General features: G+C 46.3%; 1 protein-coding gene across 2 annotated transcripts in view; it reads right to left on the reverse strand.

The window, feature by feature from the left end:
• The window catches only part of PLCH1 (phospholipase C eta 1), a 197,626-nt gene extending 177,472 nt beyond the window's left edge, over nucleotides 1-20,154 (reverse strand). For both annotated transcript variants that reach the window (XM_040974931.1, XM_040974930.1), the window contains exon 1: nucleotides 20,063-20,154. In XM_040974931.1, coding sequence (XP_040830865.1) covers nucleotides 20,063-20,141 — 79 coding nt within the window. In that variant the 5' untranslated portion in view covers nucleotides 20,142-20,154. The remainder of the gene's footprint in view (nucleotides 1-20,062) is intronic.
• Nucleotides 20,155-21,858: the final 1,704 nt, after the last annotated feature.

Here is a 21,858-nt window from a genome sequence, read left to right on the forward strand (position 1 = left end):
CATACCCAGATGGAGTCTTTGGCTGCTGGCTTTGACCTGGATCTTCCCTGTTCATTGTGGTCATTTGAGGAGTGAACTAGTGGATGGATGAACATGATCTTTAGAATAATCTTTAGGGGGGAAAAAAGTGAGCCCTACCCTCACCCCTTTACATATAATCAAGATTTGGGAGCTGGCAGGGTGGCTCAATAAGTTAATCCTCTGCCTCGCAATGTCAGCATCCCATACGGCCCAGGGTAGTAGCCTAGTGGCTAAATCCTGGCCTTGCACATGCCTGCAGCCCATATGGACACCGGTTCTAACCCTGGTAGCTCCACTTCCCATCCAGCTCCCTGCCTATAGTCTGGGAAAGCAGTTGTGGATGGCCCAAACCCTGGGAATCTGGACCCACGTGGGAGATCGAGAAGAAACTCTTGGCTCCTGGTTTTGGATCAGATCAGCTCTGGCTGTTGCAGCCACTAGGGGAGTGAATCAGTGGGTGGAAGCTCTTCCTCTCTGCCTCTCCTCTTCTATGTATATCTGACTTTCCAATAAAAATAAATTTTTAAATCTTGTACAAGTAAATATATACAGACAAAAATGAATGAATGGGGCCCGGCGCGGTGGCGCAAGTGGTTAAAGGTCCTCGCCTTGCACGCCCGGGATCCCATATGGGCGCTGGTTCTAATCCCGGCAGCCCCGCTTCCCTTCCAGCTCCCTGCCTGTGGCCTGGGAAAGCAGTCGAGGACAGCCCAAAGCTTTGGGAACCTGCACCCGCGTGGGAGACCCAGAAGAGGCTCCTGGCTTCGGATCGGCATAGTATCGGCCCGTTGCGCTCACTTGGGGAGTGAATCATCGGACGGAAGATCTTCCTCTCTGTCTCTCCTCTCTGTATATCCGCCTTTCCAATAAAAAAATAATAAAAATAAATCTTTAAAAAAAAAATGAATGAATGAATGAATGATGAATGAGCCACTGGGGCTCTGCACTCCAGAGACAACATAACCAAGCATGAGTATTGTTTGCATCATCAGTATTTGCCTGTCCCGTCTCTGCCCAGTACTCTATGTATCCACATGCTTATTTGTTTGCTGCTGCCCCGTACCCTTCAGCATGCCCTTCAAGTCACAGTATAACATAGGCTGTTATCACAGAAAATAATCACTGTTAAACTTAAGAATCTGATCGTTCCATTGAAAAAAAATTTATACTGGTCACCTTAGGTTTGGGCTTTTTTAGCTGTTCCATGGAATTACCTGATTTCTAAAAATGTCCTTATGCTGTGGCCACATACAACACCAATAAAATCAGAACTGGACTAGAACCCAGGCAATCAAGGCGCTTATTCTAATACTCAGAAGTGAGTCCAGTGTGCGGCCAAGACTGGGATCTATGAGCTAAACGCATTCATTCTTTACAAGTTCCACATCTGGAGACAATAAGAGTCTGCTGCATCAGAATCACTACATCATGAAAGTTGACACTGGCACAGTTTCAGAGAATGGTCATTCATAAATATGCATAAATGTTCCATTTTATTTTGCAAGGAGCTAATGATCTCCCTCTAAACTAGGTATAAACTACCATTCTTTATTCTTAAAAAGAAGAAATTCTGACAGACAAACATGGACGGAACAAAACTGGATCCCAGAGTCTTCACAGATCCTGCATTTATCCTGCTCAAGGAGATGTTTGTTTCTTAGAGCAATTTTGCTACCTTTGAGTGAAAACTGTACTATTATGCTCATATTGCTTGAGATTTTAGATGAAAGGCCTAGTTGCTATTTTTCCTATTTTTGAAGCTGTAACAAAAGTGCATCTTCTCAACTTTTACAGAAACCCACACTGCTTATTCACTGTGTCCTCAGGCCTTCTGCCCTGCCTTGCTGAAAATGTGCTTTTGAGCTAGCACGACCCTATTGCGCACTCTCAGTGCCAAGAATTACCCCCAGCAACAACATTCGGGAGAATTTCAGATGCAGACAACCTGAATTAAATGTTAATGAAATTAAGTAGTGTTTACTAATAGTGCTATTTTACTTGGGGAATCATCTGATTGGAATTGAAAAATTCTACACAAACATGAGACCTCTTCACAAGGTTTGTGAGAACTGGGCACCGAGTTCTGTAGGTTAAGCCTCCGGTTTGTAACACCCACACGTCATGTTGGAGTTCCAGTACCAATCCCAACCACTCTGCCTCTGATTGGACTTCGTGCTAATGCAAACTGAGACGTTAGGTGGCGGCTCAGGTACTTGAGCCCCTGCCACCCACACGGAGACGCGGAAGGAGTCCCAGGCTCTTGCATTCATCCTGGCCACGCCCGGGCAGGCATCTGGGGAATGAGTCAAGAGATGAAAGATAGTTCCCTCTGTGTATTTGTCTTCCAAGTAGATAAAAACAAAATACTTTTAAAAATTAGTCAATTTTTTTTTATTTCATTTAAAATGGAACTCAAAGGTAAGCTTACTTTTCTGCTAAATTTTTTAAACATGTGCATAGTATTTTCTGAATACACTGTTTTTTCCACACACTTTCAAATCACTCTTATAGCACCAACATAGAAAGTCTGGAAAGTATTACTAAATGAATTCAAAATGCCCAAGAAATTGTAGCAAAGAAATGGTTCTGTCCTTGGCCATACTGGAGTATTTTATAATCACAGTAATCTTTTCCAGGTTACAGCTGAATCCCCAACCCGAGCACCCTCTCTCCATTTTCAGTCCTAGGAAAGGCCAGTTCACAGCTCTTCTGCTAAGGGTTCTCCACGGAAGGAAAGGAGGTCTGTAGCCAGCAAACTGAAGCTCCCGCAGCGCAAAGCTTGCAAACCACACAACAGAGTTCAGAAGTAATGACGCATGAGATTGAGTCTTATCTCTCCTATTCATCAAATGGACAAATTCATTCAGCATGCTGCTGTGGAATGCCTACTATGTGGATGCACTGTACTATGGTGCTGGAGATGAAATTACAACAGTCTCAGTCCTGCTAGGTCTGGCAAAGGGAACGAAACTAGCTGTCACAATCAACTTTGCTGCTACAGCACTGATATGCTATGAGACGGCAACAGAGAGTGGTTGGAAAGCATAATCCAAGCTGATCTCACCTGGAGAATCAAAAAAAGACATCTTTACAAAACGGGGTTTTGCTCTGGGATCAGAGAGATGCTTAGAAAGTTAGCCGAGTAAAGAAGGAGTGAGCTTTGTGGCAAAGAACATGAGAGTGAGAGAAGCTGGGGTGCAAGGAGAAATGCAAGGGCCTGGGGGGCTGATGGGGTAGACGGACACTAGGAGAGGAGAGAGCTGTTCACACATTGGACTGGGACCAAAGCTGTCAGCCCCTCAGCAAGTTGGCAGGCAGACATCTGGCTGCAGGAGGCGGAGGCAAAGCCTCTGCAGGGATGTGGTGTTGGAGCCCTCAGCATGCTCTCACAAACTGAAGTTGGAGCTGTGTACACAGATGAAGCCATGTCACACTAAGTCACGGGATTTCAACTAAAAATCCAAATATTCCTCTGAAACTGACAGTTTTCATTTATAATAACACCAAACACACATGCTAAAAGGAAGGTACTCTAAGCAAATACAAACTATGATACCCAGTATGAAGAGACAAACTGCAGTTTTTCATCTTTGCTTTGACAGACGAGAGGACATTGTGATTACAAATGCAATCACTAATAATGACGACTGTGGTCCAAGCAAGAAAAACACAATTAAACAAGGAGCTGCCCGGGATGAACCTTGAATCTACTGGTAGGGAGATATTTTCATCATCCTATCAGTCTCAGTGCACACATTAGGCAAAGAGTGGGAAAGACAATTGGGAAAATGAGATAGCAGAGGAAAATTAATTATAATTATGGAAATGTAGGCTCAAACAACAAAGCCTTAAATTTGTACCACATGCCTAGGGGGAAATGATTCTCATTAAATAACCACTTAAAATGAGAAAAAAGTCTGCAAATCTGAAGAAGTTGACTGTTTATTAGACACTTCACTCCTCCTTTCTAATTGAGCAATTAAAAAATTGGTATCGCCTAGCCTGGTATGGTGGCCTGATGGCTAAAGTCCTCACCTTGCACGCACTAGAATCCCATCTGGACACCAGTTCTAATCCTGGCAGCCCCGCTTCCCATCCAGCTTCCTACTGTGGCCTGGGAAAGCAGTCAAGGATGGCCCAAAGCCTTGGGACGTTGCACCTGCATGGCAGATCCTAAAAAGCTCCTGGCTCCTGGCTCCTGGATTCAGACCAGCACAGTTACAGCCACTGCGGTCACTTGGGGAGTGAATCATCGGACGGAAGATCTTCCTCTCTGCCTCTCCTCCTCTGTGTACATCTGACTTGGCAATAAAAATATTTTTAAAAACTAAAAATATTTTTAAATGTTTAAAAAGAAAATTGGTATTCCCAAGCATAAAGGAGGAACAGAACCAAACACCTTTTATTTGGCAAGCCTCCCAGAAACCACTGGTTTAAAAGAAAGGATCTGAGAGTCTAATGGAAAAGGTCAGCCAAGGATCTCACTTGAAGGTAAAAGGTCTGTCAGTTAAGTCAGTGAGCCAGCTTCAAAAAACAAGCAGTGTTCTTCCTCACCCACCTGGCTTCCCACACATGCAGACCCTCAATTTGCCATGTCCCAAAGCACATTACCGTACCTTTCAGCCCTCCGTGGTGACAGGATGTGAATGACTAAACACAGAAAGCATAGTGGAGCCATCAGAGGGACTCCCTTTCGAATGAGGCTCCCAGGGAGGAAGATGTTGAACGTTTCAATACAGACTTTAATTACTCCGGACTTGTCACTTGGCTATACCAATATAGCCACACAACTTTACAGGAAGCCAACATGATTTACAAACAAACAATTAAAATAAAAACAGAAAAGCATCAGCACCTTTAGATGCACAGGCATTGTGATACTGTTAAGCCACTGCCTGGGACACCCACATCCCTTATCCAAGGACCTTGTCTGGATCCAAGCTACTCTCTTCTAATCCATGTCCTGCTGGAAGGCACCAGGTGATGGTTCAGGTGCTTGATTTCTTGTCATCCACAAGATGACAAGGAGTCCTAGGCTCCTGTCCGTAAATCTGGCCAGCCCTAACACTGATGGGCATCTGCGAAACGAGCCAGCCAATGGAGGATCTTTCTCTCCCTCTCTCTCTCTCTGGAGATATTAAGTCACTCTAATCTAAAGTGCTAGTGGGCAGGGAACTGACTGAAGTGGCTCTATAGGAATCTAGGGATTGTCAGGTGTCAGGAAGATGGGATTCAGCCACATTCCCAGGGTAGGAACTGTGGCAGAGGTCTCGAGTCCTGCTTCAGATTTCCGCACCCCACACCAGAACACTGGGTCAAGTCCTGATGACTCCATATTTCCACTCCAGCTCTCTGAATACTTCTGGGTCCGGGTCACCCACATGAGAGATATGGATGGAGTTCCTGGTTCCTGCCTTCAGCCTGAGCCAGCCCTGGCTGTTGCAGGGATATTTGAGGAAGGAATCAGTAGATAGGAATTTCCTCCCAACCACCAGCAATCTCTGCCTTTCAGGTAACGATGCTTAAGTTCAATCTCTAAGCCCCTTCTGTCATACATACAATTCAAGGGTCCAGAGTGACAAAGATATCATTCCAGAAAACCAAAAACACACCTCTCACCTCTGCAGAGACAGGGACAAAGAGCTAGAGAATGACTGAATTTCTTAAAACAGATGCTTTTGGAGGTTACCACTGTAGAACAGCATCCAGGAAAGGGCACTTCACACCCTATCCTTTCTTCCACAATGCTCAGCAATCTACACAGCTGAAGAAACACAGAGATAAGTAAAAGGGTAGCTGGCCCCTGGCCACAGGGAAGTGTGACCGAGAAGTGAGGCTAGACAGAGACAGCAGGTGCTCTCTCAGGAGACCATGGTAACGGAGGGTGCACAATGAAAATAAACACCTAGGGACATGACAGGGTGGCACAGCACAGTAACCCTCCACCTGTGGCACCAGCATTCCATGTGGATGCCAGTTCATGCCCTGGCTGCTCCATTTTCAATCCAGCTCCCAACTTATGGACTGGGAAAGCAGTAGAGGATGGCCTGAAGCCTTGGGCCCCTACACCCACATAGGAAGCCAAGAGGAGATTCCTGGCTCCTGAGCATCCAGCTCTGGCTGTAGGCAGCAATTTGGGGAGTGAGCCAGTTGATAGAGTATTTCTGTGTCTCCCCTCCCCACCTCTACAACTCTTACTTTTAAGTAAAATAAGTAAACAAGCAAATAAATCGAAAGAGCAAGTGAGGAAAAGAAGGAAGAAGAGAGAAAGAGGGATAAAGGGAGGGAAAGCAGAAATCCCAGCTATAGGCAGCTGCCTAGGTTACCTTATACAACTTTGCACAGTGTTCCACTGCTGGGAGAAAAGCAGCTAATAGTTGGCAGGCATTCTGGGCCTATATAGGGGTGGCTGCACCAGGTTGTAGCATCCACTGGTGAGAGCCAGAATGGGTGCAAGCTGGTCAGGCTAGGCCACAATACCTGCCAGGGAGTGCCAGGATTGCGGGGGGAGGACAGTGTGTCATGCTTGGTAGCAACATCTGCCAGCACACATGAGATCCAGGGCTGGGAGCAGGCTTGGTGGAGAAACATGAGGAACTCCCCTGCTAGGCTACAACTTCCACTGGTGAGCACCAGACCTGAAGCTGGGGGTAAGCCAGGCTAGTTCAGTCCACAGCACACACTGGCATGAGCAAGAGCCAGGATAGGGTGCAGACAAGGCCAGAATGGACTGCAAAATTTGCCAGTTCACATTAGGGTGGAGACTGGGCCAGGCTGGGTTGCTATTGTACCCACCAATAAGAGCTGGGACTGGGAATGAGCCGGACTGAACCAGGCTGCAGCACCTGCCAGTGAATGCCAAGACTGGGGGGTAGGCCATGCCAGACTGTGCCATAGCACCTACCAGAATGTACGTGCAAGACCCAGGACTGGGAACAGCCCTAGTAGGGGAACTCTATGGACTTCCCTTCTAGCCTATTGCTTTCACTGATAAGCATGAGAGCTTGGTCAGGGGACAAGACAACCAGGCAGGGCTGCAACACACATTATCTGGCATGTGGGGCGGGTACAGAGGAAGGCCAGGCTGGGTCAGGCTGCCACACCCAGTGGCATACATGAGGACCAAAATGGATACGGGCCAGCCAGGCTTGGTTGCAGCACCAACTGGTATGTGCAATAGTAGGTGCAGGACTAGGCGTGAGTCAGGGCAGACTGAACTGCAATATGCTCTAGCAGGCATAAAATCCAGGGCTGGGAACAGGCCTAGTAGGGGAACTGTGGTCCTCCCCTACTAGGCTGCAGCTCCTAGTGATGGCTGTGACAACCAGAGTTGGGGGTGGGCCAGACTGGGCAAAGAAGCATCACCCGTTGACATATGTGGACTAGATCTGGAAGGAGGTCAGGCTGAGCTAAGCTGTGGCACCCATGGATATGCACGAGAACCAGATGGGATGCAGGACAGGCCTGGCTAAGCCACAGCACATGCTGGCACCTGCAAAACTTGGGATGGTTACAGGCCTGGTGGGGAATATTGGAAGTCACCCCAACTAGCCCACACACACTGGTGGACATGAAGATCGGGCTTGTGGCAGGCTGAGCTGGGCTAGGCTGCAGCATCTATCAGTTCACGTGAGAGATGGGGCTAGGGCAGAACTGACCAGGCAGCTGCATCCACCAATATGTGCACTGGCTACTGCAGGTGATAGAGTGAACCCTGACCCTAGACTGTACACACAAGAGTCAAGTCTGATGTCACCCCAGATGATTTTGGGGGAGACTCTCCAACTAGATCACTGGACTCAAACCCCAGCCACAGGGAAAATCAAAATATACATGGTCCAACATTTGAGTGCATGCATCAGACTGGGTCTCCTCAGTTGCTGATGCCTGTACAGTAGACAGTAGCCCAGACAGGCTCAAGTGACATGATATCTAGCTCATGTAGGCCATAAGGAGACATCAAATGTCTTCTCAGAGACTGAAAGCAGAACATGTTGGACCACCTTCCTGGCCAATCTTTGCAACATATTCCTGACCTGTGAAAGCACTAAGGTAGACTTTTTCAGCCAACAGACCTTGGAAAGATTTTCTCAGCCCTGGAGCAACAAAATCAACAACTTTTCAGAACTATACAAACCACTCAATTAATAGCCTCAGAACATCCTTCTGCACATTGAGGTCTCTAGAGCATCATCAAATGATGGTCCCCCTTGCCTAGGTACTGGTGCAGTTTACAGCAAAGAGCAGCTTTCTCCCCTGCCTGCCAACCCCCACGGTGGACATAGAAGAAAAAAAAGAACTGAAACATTTGTCCCACCCACCTTCCTCCAGGACTCAACCTCCCAACCCTAACTGGAGGCCCACACAGGCATGCATCCCTCTCAATGATGTAAACAATATTTACAATAAATTTAAAAGAAAATTAAAAGTCCAGAGAACATGGAACCATGTAGAGTCCTGATCACCGTTAACACCACAGCAGGTAAAAGGTACTTTCTGGAAGTGGAAGACCTTCAATCCCTGTCCTTCCTCCTTGAAGCAAAGCCTGGGGAGCGAGGCCATGATTCCCTCTCCAGAGGAAGGAACCATAGCAGAGACAGATAAAGCTCTTCTCTCGACTATTAACAGCAGCTCAAGCTGCACTCAAGAGGTAAGGGAGGACATACAACTTAATTGAGTCTGCGATTAAAAAATGTAAAATGGATTGGACTCTCAATAACCAGAAGGAGCCATGAGGCAATTGAATCTACCCAAAATGCTGCAATGGGACAGAGTACTTTTAAAGGCATTCATTGAAGAAAAACACAATTTTGCATGTCAGTTTTACTAAGTTGAGAATGCTGAATTGAGAACTGTTACATATATGCAAAGTTGTTGTGTGCATGTGTGTCTACTTAAGCATGATTTGGGGTGCCCCGGATCTTGGAGAGAACAGCTGGAACTGATGGACAAGCTCTCAGGACAAGTGTGATCATATTCAGAAGAGAGGAGAAATTCCGCCCCATCAGAGGAATTTCATCTCTGTCATCATGGACACTGGATTATCTCTCACACAACAAAGACTCCAGAATGTGGTTTTTTAAATTTTTTTTTTATTGGAAAGGTATATTTACAGAGAGGAGATACAGAAAAAGCTTCCATCCACTGGTTCACTCTCCAAATGGGCTCAATGGCCTGGAGTGAGTAGATCTGAACCCAGGAGTTTCTTCCAGGTCTCCCATGCGGGTTCAGGATCCCAAGGCCATGGGCTATCCCCTGCTGTTTTCCCAGGTCATAAGCGGGGAGCTAGATAGTAAGTGGAGCAGCTGGGATATGAACTGACACCCATATGGGATGCTTGCACTTGAAAGTGGAGGACTAGCCTGTTGAGCCACAGCACCAGCCCCAAAGAATGTGGTGTTTTTAATCTTTATTTATTTAACCATTTACAACTAGAATATCATCACCATGGAGAAATTTTTTTTAAAAAAATAGGACAGTACTTTCTTTTTAAATCAGATACAACATTCCAATGAGGCTTTCATCAGCAGTTTTCTTTATCACCCAGGAATTAAGGATAAGTCCACATTCCCAAAAGGTTATAGAAAAGTTTATTTTACCCTACACATTCAAGGTTATTTGCTTGTGTTCTAAACTAGACAGAAATATCGACTTTGGTAAAGCCTGAGTGAATAACTGATTAGCCTTAAGGGAGGAAAAGGGTATAAATCAATTTAATCATTTATCACATGTGATTCGCCCACTAGCTTCTAGTAAAATATAGGGCACATAAGAGTAGTGGGGAGAACCTAGCATTTCATAAATGTTGACATTGGAAATGAGTTTAGAAGCCCCCTGCCCTATGGCAGGGCCCAGGTTGGCTGGCCTGGGTCATTGGGGCTGCCTGTGAGAACTGATCCTCCTAAGTGGAAAGGACGGAGCAGTGGATGGCAGGCCCTGATATACATGGAGGGTATGGCAACCCATTGGGGCCTGCCGAAGACACCTGGTACCATAGCAGAGGAAGGAGAACAGAACAAATTGGACAACTACTCCAGCCAAGCTACAACAGCAAAAAACTGGGCGAGTGGAAACTCTAAGGTGTACTATGTCAGCCAACAAACATTGGAAGGGTTTCCTCATCCTTGAATCAGTGAAAGAGACAGCATTTCAGAACGACTGAAAACACCTGGGCAGAACTCTTCGCGTGTGCACCACATCAGGACCCTGGGTTGATTTCAGGAGCCACCCCCATCCCCTGGTACAGGGGCAGTTGGGAACTGCATACGGCTTCTCTCTTTATTCCCCCATGCCCCCCCAAACAAGAAGAGGAAATAAAAAATTGGAAATACTGATCACACCCACCTTTCCTTAACCCTCAATCCTTCCCACCCTGATTATATAATCATCTAAAATAAAAATTAAAAATTAAATTAAAAAATAAGTCACCTGCCCTCAATGGAAAACCTAGTCTCATATGGAACATTTCACCCAAGAGCAACCCAGCTAGAGGACAGCCCCTAAAAGTAATATACACTGGGCCCGGCGCGATGGCGCAAGTGGTTAAGGTCCTCACCTTGCACGCCCGGGATCCCATATGGGTGCTGGTTCTAATCCCGGCAGCCCCGCTTCCCATCCAGCTCCCTGCCTGTGGCCCAGGAAAGCAGCAGAGGACAGCCCAAAGCTTTGGGACCCTACACCCATGTGTGAGACCCAGAAGAGGCTCCTGGCTTCGGATCGGCATAGCATCGGCCGTTGCTCTCACTTGGGGAATGAATCATCGGACGGAAGATCTTCCTCTCTATATATCTGCCTTTCCAATAAAAATAAAAAAATAAATCTTTAAAAAAAAAAACAGTAATACACACTGGCCAGGCCATGCTTTCCTTTGCCTAAACCTTTGAGGCCTGCCTCCTGAATCCTTGCAAGATACATTAAAACATCACAGACCTAAAGGCCGCCTGCCTTCTGTGCTTTTTGTCTAAGTAGCCATCACAGAAAGCAGAACTATAAATAAAATCCACTGGGTACTGTTACTTCCAGAATTCATTCTATTATAACTTATAAAATGTAAATGAATTAAGTGCATTTTCTCCCTTAGGGTCATTCTTTTTACTTTTATTTAAAAGTTCCCTCAACCTATCTTTGAAAATTTTCCCTGCAGTATTCCTCTCTCAAAATCTAAAAATAATCCTTCTAATCTTAATAACACTCGCAAAACCTTGACTATCACTGTGTTAATAATTCTATGTATACTGGAATGTTCTAGAAGTGAATGTTTGTAACATGACAGGTTGGGAAAGCTAAGCTTGGCCTCTGTATAGAAATGCCACTTGGGGGCCAGATTTGTGGCATTGAGGTAAAGCAACACCAATATCCCATATGGGCACCAGTGCATGTCCTAGCTACTCCATTTCTGATCCAGCTCATGGTTAATGGATCCAGAAAAGCAGAAGATGATTCAAGGGTTTGAGCCCCTGCCTCCCACATGGCTATGATGAGTGTCCTGGCTTCAGCCTGGCCCTGCCCTGGCTGTTGTGTCCATCTAGAAAGTAAACCAGTAGACGGAACATCTCTCTCCCCCTCTGTAATTTTAACTTTCAAATAAATACATTCTTTACAACTGCCACTTCGTGGTCTCAGTGCCATATCACAGCATCCTGCAATGGGAAGCAGTGATGATGGCTCCAGTAACCAACTCTACTACTCAGGTGAAAGCTCTGAGCTGTTTCCAACTCCTGGCTTCAGCAAGGACCAGCCCTGGCTACTGTGGATACTTAGGCAGGAAGATAGACTAGTGGATGGAGACTATCTTTTTCTAATTCTCCAATAATAGTTTTTTAAATCCATTTTAAAATGTCATTGTTACATAAAATGCTAATACTGTCTCTAAATCACTAAAGCAGGCAGGCCACCTAAGTCCTAACTTACTAATAGGCTGACCTAAATTAACTGGAACCCTAATTCACATAATTTCCTTCTTTCGTATTTTCAAGTCAGGCCCAGGCACTGTGCTGTCTTCCAGGGGAAATGCCAGCACTCCTCTTTTCTGAATACAACCACACGTGTCCTGAAGGCTGCTGTGTAAGTCCTAGAATGTGGGCACACACACACACACCACTCCCCCCACTCCCCACCCAGTTGCTGTGTCTGTCTTAGAATGTGGGTGCTTCCAAGGTCAGGAAAAACCCAACACACACATACTTTTTCCCAGTGTCTTGAAGGCTGATGTGTCAGTTCTAGGTATTGAGGTCCTCATGGCCTTTCCTCCAAGGTCAGCAGGAATCCAGAAAATACACCATACACATTTCTCCCCCAGAGCGAATGGAAGTACTTTGCCAGAGCGATGTGATACTAACTTCAGCTTACATTCAGAAAGCGATTTCACCCATCACCATCCTGCCAGCCTTCCACTCCCGTATTCCTGGCCTGCTCCATACTCTACAGAACACTTCCAAAATACCCATATACCCATATCAACATCTGACCACACAGAGACCCCAACATTGCTGCTAGCAGGGAACTCTGGAATCTGGCTCAATCCTCCATTTTAAAGTAAGAAATTTGCTGGGATCAGCACCATAAAGTAGTAGGCAAGGCCTCTGCCTGGAGTTCCAGTCCCAGCTGCTCCACTTCCCATCCAGCTCCCTGCTTGTGGCCTGGGAAAGCAGTGTAGGACAGCTGCAACGCCTTGGGGACCCTGTACCCATGTGGGAGCCCTGGGGGCAGATCCTGGATCCTGTCCTCGCATCAGCTCAGCTCCCACCACTGTGGCTGTTTAGAGAGTGAATCAACAGACGCTTGCTTGCTCACTCTCTCCTCTCTGTATTTCTGCTTTTTAAATAAAATAAAATCAATGTTTGTTAAAAACAAAAGCATGGAACTTGAGGATCCTGGGAGTGGCACGAAGCTGCAGAACTCTCCCTGGAGCAGAGCCCACGGAATCTCACCATGACCTACTTTCTGTTAAGAGGTAGCAGTCCGGTTTCTCCTCCACATGTCCAACAAGGCTCGTGGCCAGCAAGCAGAGGTTGGAGAGAGGTCATTTACTGCTCAGTCAATCACTAGATCAATTTGCTTCATTTTAAGGCTTTTTCTGAGACAATATGAAAGCGCACCTAAGGCAAGTTTTTGAAAAGACATACAACACAGAGGCATGAATCTGTCATAGCAGGTAAGACATTGCTTAGCAGGGGAAGCGCTGTGGCACGGTGGAATACGCTGTCACTTCGGATACGTGCATTCTATGTGCCTGTTCAAGTCCTGAGGCTACTCGGCACTTCCGGTCCAGCTTTGTGCCGACAGGGCTGCAACATAATGGACAGTAATCCAAGAACACAGATTCCTGCCACCCTCATGAGAGACTCGGATGACATTCCTGGCTCCTGCTTTGGCCTCAGGCCCGGGCCTGGCTGTTGTAAGCACTTAGGGAGAGTGAACCAGTAGACAGAAAGCTCTCCGATCTCTCTCCTCCTCTCCTCTCCTCTCCTCTCCCTCTCTCTCTTTCCCTATCTTTCTGTCACTTTGCCTTTCAAATAAATAAATTTTATAAATTTAAAAAAAAAAAAAGATCGCTTGGGATGCTCATATCTTAGAGTATCCTGGGCTCAACTCAGCTCTCCTTCCAATTCCAGCTTCCAGCTGACATACCTTCAGGGAGGCAGTAATGATGGTTCAGATCACAGTCACTGATTCTAGAGATCCAGAATGAATGTTCCTGGCTCCATCCTGGCCAAATCTCAGCTACACTGGTATTTAGGGACGGAACCAGCAACTGGAAGATAACTCTCTCTCCCTCACTTACTGCCTTTCAAATAAAATGAAAAAAAAAAATTGCACATTTTTGAAAGACAGACTATATAAGTCCCAGCTGCAGGCAACTGCTTAGGCAATTATTACACTGCTGGGAGAAAAGTAGCCAGTAGTTTGTGGCATTCTGGGCCTAGTTAATGCCAAATTTGTATTAACTATACCAGTGTGCCAACATAGTTGCCTAATTTTTTTTTCTTTAAAAATAAGTGAGGTGGGTGGGTGGGAGACTGGGTGGGGTTTCTCCCTTAAAATCTCCTTCTACATCAGAATTATTAAGGAAATAATACGGAATGGATTGTCATGCCCATATTCCTGTAGTGCTTGAACCTTTTTACCCTAATTATGTCAAGATTGTCAAAACTAAGAAAATAAGTAAGTGGGGAAGGCAGAGAGTTTTTGGCCAGGACACACTACCCCGGCCCCTAGACAGGGACTAGGAGCTGCAGATTACCCAGGAAATGAGGCCTGCAAATGTACTGCAGTGGGAGCAGGTGAGGACGTGTTTGACAGGGAAGGAATGAGTTTTGGAGTTCTGGAGTCTTCCATGAACCAGGCCATTGCATTGGCAAGTAGGTAAGGGAGCTGAGACAGAGTGGTTTAGAAGCAGAAGCTGGAGGAAATGTGTGGGTCAGGCCAAGGTACCCACCCACAAGGAAGACCTTGCTGGCTAAACAGCATCACTTCCCACCCAATGGCACACACAAGAGCTGGGGCTGGGAAGGTGCAGCTGGCTGGATTAGGCTACAGCAGCTGCCAGTGAGAGCGGAGATTGGAGAAAGCCATCCCAGCACACCAAGACCCAGGGCTGAGAATGGACCTGGTAAGGGAATTATGGAGACTCTCCCACTGGGCTTCAGGTTACACTTCCGAGTGTAAGGGCTGTGGGTAGACTGGGCTGGGCATGGCCACAGCACCCATCAGCATGCATGTGGGCTGGCCTGGACTAGGTTCCTGCATGCACTGGCAATCGCCAGAATGGATGTAGCCAGGCAAGCTCACAGCACCTGTCATGAGAGCCAAGTTTGGAGGTGGGCCAGGATGTGCTAGGTTGTAACACCATTGGTGAGAGCCGAAATGCATGTGGACCAGTCTGGCTAGGCTGCAATATCTGCCATTGAGCGCCAGGACTGAGGAACTAGCCATGTCAAATCTGAGTAGCAGCACCAACTGGCACATGCAAGATTCACTGCTGGATGAGGGCCCACCAGGGGGAACTTGGAAAACTTCCATCATAGGCCACAACTCCTGCTGATGCGCAAACAATCTGGGGCTGGGAGCACCCTAGTGCTCCACCCTAGACCCAGCTGGCTGAAGCACCCATTGGCATATATGTGAACCAGGTCTGGGGGCACACTATGGCAGGGTCAGTCCACAGCAAACACTGGCACAAGTGAGAGCCAAGACAGCGTGCAGGCCAGGACAGGTCAGACTGTAATACCTGTCAATTCACAGTGTGCTGGGGGTGGGCCAGGCCAGGACAGGTCAGACTGTAACACCTGTCAATTCACAGTGTGCTGGGGGCGGGCCAGGCCAGGACAGGTCAGACTGTAACACCTGTCAATTCACAGTGTGCTGGGGGTGGGCCAGGAGCTGGATTAAGCTGGGCTGAGCCAGGCTCTAGCACCTGCTGGCAAATGACAAAACTAGGAGTGGGCCATCTCAGACTGGGCAAAGACGGACTCCCATTGAGACTGTTGAATGCATCTTGAGAATAGGATGCTGGACTCTCTGCCATTGTCCATGCCTACAATGTCAGAATACACTTGAATAGCAGAATGATGGACTTATAACTGATTGTAAAGAACCACACTATTGTAATGACATGGGAGAAATTAGTAGGAGGGGGTGTGGCTTGAAGAGGGGGAAGAGAAATCCTGGAGCCTATGGAACTATATCATGGAATGATAAATAAATGTATTTTTAAAAAAAAACAAAAACAAAAGAATCCAGACTATGTCCCAGATCAAGAGAAAATACTGCAATTAACTACAACCAAGGGAAACAGCTGAGGATATAAGGCCACTTTCAAATCAGAATAGTTCATGAACATCTAAGCCATTAAGGCAAGCGTCTTATTACACAAAACATTTCGTTTCCAAGTTTTTCTCTGTTAAAACACAAGAGAATAAAAGCCAAACAGAAGACAATCCCAGCGATTAGACCTCTCTGTAGGTGCAAATCCCTTTGGATTCAGTAAATTCCCCTAAAAATCTGAGTAAATGACAGACACACGGGAACTACAAAAAAATCATAATCCCTAAAGTTCCCCTCATCACCAAAAAGAACTAATTCAAGTCAGCCAGCTGTTGGCCAACAAACACCAACCTGATTTCCAGGCATCCCACTCCTGCCGCTGCAGTGAAGTAGCGGCAACAGAAACACACTAATAACAGGGGCTTACCTAGGTCTCTCGGGGCTGTAGAACTGTGAGTAAAAGTCTAAACTGTTTTCAAGAACAAGAGGCCATCTCTTGTTCATCCCTCATGAACTACTAGTTAGCACAGAAAAAAGCTGTTGCATCTTTATGTTGACTATTTTGGCCCAGAGTCGTCACCTTGATGCACCTCCTTTGCCCTGGGGATACAGCTTACATCTGTACATGCAAGGATTCTGCCTCACACAGTTTGCTTGCTTACGTTAAGGAGAGTCATCAACATAAATAAGGCAAGGCCAAGGCGGCAGGCAAACCATGGCTACATCACTCTGGACGCTGCTCCAAAATAATCTGATGTCTCTGACTTGCGGTACCCTAGTCCCGGGCAGACAAGATGGCACAGTGGCCCAACAGCTGCCTGCAGTGATGGTACCCCAGATCAGAGTGCCTGGCATCACCATCCACCTCAACTTCCTCTTCAGCTTCCTGCTAATACATCTGGAGGCAGCAGATAATGGCTCAAGTTCTTGGGTCCTACCAATCACCTGAGAAACCCAGAGGGAATGACTCCTGCTCGAGCCAGCCCTAGGAGTGGGCATTTGGGAAGGGAATCAGGAGACAGAAGCTCCCCTGCTCACTCTCGGTGCATGGGTGTGAATTCAATCACTTTATCTGTAACTCTTTCAAATAATCTTCTTAAATAAAAAGTTTTTTAAATTTCTGAAATTCTCAATATTATGAGTGTTCCCCTGATCAAAAGTTTACCAAGACTTCTCCCAACTCTCCCTTGTTAAGGGGGTTTCTATCCTGTTTTTAAAGATGTATTTTTATTTGAAAAGAAGATTTTACAGAGAGAGAAGCAGAGATAGAGGATCTTTCATTTGCTAGTTCACTCCCAAAATGGCCACAACAGCCAGAGCTGAGCCAATCTGAAGCTGGGAGCCAGGAGCTTCTTTTGGGTCTCCCACATGGATACAGGGACCCAAGGACTTGGGCCACCTCCCACTGCTTTCCCGGGCCACAAGAGGGAAGCTGGGTCAGATGTAGAGCAGCTGGCGACAAACAGGGGCTCATATGGGATGCCAGCATTTGCAGTCAGGGGATTAGCCTGGGCACCACCACGCTAGCCCCAGGAGTTCCTGTCTTAACATAAAGTTTCTCAAGAATTGAAAAGAGCAGACAGATTCTTCCTTGAATTACAATCCATCCTCGTCAGACACAGAAACCAATAACTACATATTACACTATCACAAATACTTAAAGCCATCACAGTAGAATCAGAATTCCAGTTGGCTTTGAGCCTTGCAATACTGGGAGAATTTAGGAATTTCTAAATCCTTTCCAAACAGGAATTATTGACCAGGAGGTTGTGGGAGCAGGTAAACAATTCACATTTTAAGTACTATGCTGCCCCCTGGTGTTGTCTTGTGTTTAATAAAAAAATAGCTCACAGAAATTTCTCAGAAATATTCGAATAGAAACTCAGAAGTCAGAACAAAAGAGACCTCATAACTCTTCCAAATTAGCATTTCATTTCATTGAGGAAGGAACTGGGTTTCTGGAGGATAATACAATTTGTTCCAGATCACACACACTGCTATCTATCCACACAGCAAGTACTGTTGAATGGAGCTTAACCCAAGAGCGTGCATTTCCCGGCTGATGGAGAAGAGCCATAGCGGGTGTGGGTGCTGGACAGATCATTTCAAATTTCCTCCACACCGCTGTTATCCCCAGTTTCCCAGCTATAAGAAAAGTTAAATACAATCAATTGCGAAGGCACTGAAGAGGTTCAGTGCCAGTGTTCATTCACCAAGCCCTTCCTTATTGCTGTAGTATGGTCACATTAGCATTCTGGTTAGTAATACAACCTTTTTTTAAGATTTATTTTTATTGAACAATTGGGTCTACAGAGAGGAAGAGAGATAGATCTTCTATCTGTTCATTCACTCCCCCAAGTGGCTACAATGGGCAAAGCTGTGTCGATGAGAAGCCAGGAGCCCGATACCTCCTCCGGGTCTCCCACATGGATGCAGGGTCCCAAGACTTTGGGCTGTCCTCGACTGCTTTCCCAGCGCACAGGCAGGGAGCTGGATGGGAAGCAGGGCCACCAGGATTAGAACTGGCACCCATTGGGGCTCAAGGTGCGTGCAAGGGGAAGACTTTAGCCACTAGACTGCCACGCCAGGCCCAATAAAACAACTTTAAAATACAAAGAAAACTTATTTTCACATTATCATAACCTTTGAAACATCCAGCTAAAAGGCATGCTAAAATAACCAGGATAATACAATCAATGCAATTAAATCTGGACTTTTTTAATTGGCATAAAATGAAGCTCAGAAAAATAAACCTGGACCTAGTGCTGAACTAGTACCCACATCTCCACTGGGGACGCCACACCAGGTCAAGTTGAGCAAAGCCAGCCTGCAAAGGGGAAGGCAGGAATTTCCACCGACCTTACTAAAAGTTAGCCATGGGGAGAGACCGTTGGCATGATGGCTAAGAGGCCAGCGGGACACTCACTTCCCATGCCAGAGCGCCTGAGCCCAGTCCGATGCCACCCTCAAGCCCAGGTCCCTGCTCCCTGAGATGCAGTGATGAGGACCGGCATGGTCCCTGTCACCCAGTGGGAGATCTACATGGAATTCCTGGCATTTCAGGAGCAAGCCAGTGACAAAATGTCTTCCTATGGCTCAGTCTCTCACTACATCTTTCAACTGATGTAAAAATTAAAATTCAACTGAAAAAATTAAAATTCAAAACTTAATAACAATCAGTTCACAATTTGTAAGCATAAGTGGCCTTTCTGCCTCTGTAAAACGAAGTCACCCTGTGACAAGGTGGTACAATGAATAGTGAAAATACACTGTAAACTCTGAAGTATCTAATAAGGTTGCTTGCTATCATCAGTTTAAAGCAATCCTACCTATTAAGTCTGTGCTCCTCACTGGGGATGGAAACCAGCATTAGAAAACTGAAAGCTGCTTGGGCTCTGCTTCTCAAAAAAAAAAAAATCTCTCTTTTCTACATTTCCTTCAGCTTCTGGTAAAGTTTACTCCAAAAAGTCTGATGCTACATCAATCTTTGACTCTTAAATAAGTTCCACTCAGCAGAGTCCTGATAGGATTGACAGAGCTTAGCCCTGACAGTCCACCACAACGCAGAGAAAAGGCGATTCTTCTGCGTGTGCCAGGGAGTCGACTAACATTGATTACGCTGTGATCCACAGCTTCGCTAATCCATCCTGACAGTGAGAGCTACGTGCTGAGCACTGCTCCGCTGTTTTTATATGTGGACTGATCCACAGATAAGAGTTCAAGTACCCGAGGACAGCAAAAAAAATGAGCGGACTTCTTGTCACTATACAAGTAGCCACTCACGCCTGAATTTGGGAGGTATACATCACTCTGGCAGTCAGCACTGAGCAGGAACCCACAAACACGAGACCAAAAACTTTACAGAAAATTTGCATTTGAAAAAAAAAATCATTGTGGCTGGATTTTCGCTTTCTGTGCCACAATGAACTCATCCTTTAATACCACTTTCCGTCAAGGTCATCAGTTGAACATTCACCATGATCCTGGCCCAGAATGAAGGCAAACAACAGGAAGGAATACTACAGGAGCATGGCAGGTGCTAGGAGAGAGCAAGTACTGATGGAGACCATTAGAGAAAAGACCAAAAAGTAACAAAGCTGTCAGCATCGCTGAGGTGGACCACACAGCTTACAGCTGCGGCTTCTTCAGCAATTAACCGGAAATTAACTCAAGCTCTTGGCTCAAGCCAACAACCAGGCCATATTTGCATCTGGAATATTAACATAAAAAGACTGTCAGAAACCAAATCAAAGATCCAGCAACTTGGACAGCTCACCGTGGAACACACTGTTATCGACCAGAAAGTGTCTGCGGTACTGCACGCAGTTCCTTTTCTCCAAGTTGCGGTAACTCATTGTCAGAAGAGTTCTGGCACGGCACCAACACCAAATTGCCCTGTCAAGGGAAAGAGAATGAGACAAACATGAGGAAACGGCAGCCACATGCTCACACAGGCAGCACAATGCCACCGGCTGGCCAGCATTGTAGGGCAACACATGTGGCACACAGCTTCTCTACACCCGGGGCTACAACCCCCCGGGCACTCAAACTTCCCACAAGTCCTCCTGGAGGAAAGAATGTCCTGTAGCATGCCAAACAGTAACTTCTTAGACAACACCTTCCACAGCGCACAGTTAACCGTCTCCAGGGAAAATACAAGCACACTCCAGAGAACTCATCAAAAATGAAACTGAAACATCATTTCATTTTGGTGTTTAAAAAAAATATTTTAGAACACAATCTTTTTTGAAAGCTTTATTTTTATTTTTGGAAATACAGAATGACAGAGAGGGAGAGCCAGAGGAGAACACGATAATGCTTCCAGTTGCTGGTTCACTCCCCACATGGCTCCGCAGCCAGAGCTGGACCAGACTATGGCCAAGAGTCAGGAGCTTCTTCCAGTATCCAACATAGATGCCTGGGCCCCAAGGACTTTGGGAAAGTAGCGAAAAGTGGCCAAAGTGCATCAGCAGGGAGCTGGATCTGAAGTGGAACAGCTAGAGTTCTAACTGGTATTTATATAGGATGCCATCCACACAGGCTGCTGCTTAACGCACTACACCACAATGCTGGCGCCTAAATACAGTCTTTGTCAATTTTGTTGAAAGACACACAGGGAGGAAATAATAGAAATATCTCACGTACTGGTTCATTCTCCAAATGTCCACAACAGCTGGGACTGGGCTAGGCCAGTCGGGGACCCAGAGCTCAAGGCAGGTCTCCTGCATGAATAGCAGGGACCCAACTACTAAAGCCATCATCTGCTGCTTCTCAGGAAGTAAGCAGGTGTAACCAGAAAAAGAGCCAGGACGGGCTGCCACACATTGCAATATGGTATGGACACATCCCAAACAGTATTTTAACCACCATAAAAAACATCTGCCCAAGTGTTTAAAAAAGCAAAGGAAAACAGATACAATGAATGAGTCTTCAAAATCTTCGTGAAAATAATTCTGCATCAAGAGAAACTTACCTTTAAATTTCACTCTTCCACAAATATTTGAAGCGCCCTTGGGAACCTATCATTAGGGAGCAAGTTTTCAGGACTGGTATGAGTATCTTAGATCTTACCCCTATCCAGCCAGGACCCAAGCGTCCATGTGGCCAATGCTTTAACTGCCACACAGCAGGCAACTAATAGAAAGGAAGCTCTTATGCCCAGTTCCTGAATTTTGTGTTGGAACCACCATGGTGGGCTAGGAGTGACACACAGAAGAAACGTCAGAAACTCAATAGCATCCGTACGCTCGCAGATCCGCCCAAACACGGCCACAAAGCGATCCCCTTCGCTGGCTCATTACAGGTGTCCACTGAGCGTCACCAGGACCCGAAGCTGCTTAGCTTGACCTCACTGGTATGAAGACAGCTGGGCACAGGCCGCAAGTGGAGTAAATGCGCAGCAATGCTCCTAAGCCTTGCCCACCCTCCCCTCCAGACATAGCAACAATGCAGAGCAGCAACTCGAAAAGCAGAGATCTGAGCTGATGAATTCCACCCCTCCCACGGCTGCTGCGCATCACCCTCAACAAGGCCCCTTTTGTTCGTATGATTTGGCCAAGGCAACTTTCCAGA

Source organism: Ochotona curzoniae, unplaced genomic scaffold, assembly GCF_017591425.1.
Source record: "Ochotona curzoniae isolate NIBS_2020 unplaced genomic scaffold, NIBS_Ocur_1.0 contig_2599, whole genome shotgun sequence".
Taxonomy (NCBI): domain Eukaryota; kingdom Metazoa; phylum Chordata; class Mammalia; order Lagomorpha; family Ochotonidae; genus Ochotona; species Ochotona curzoniae.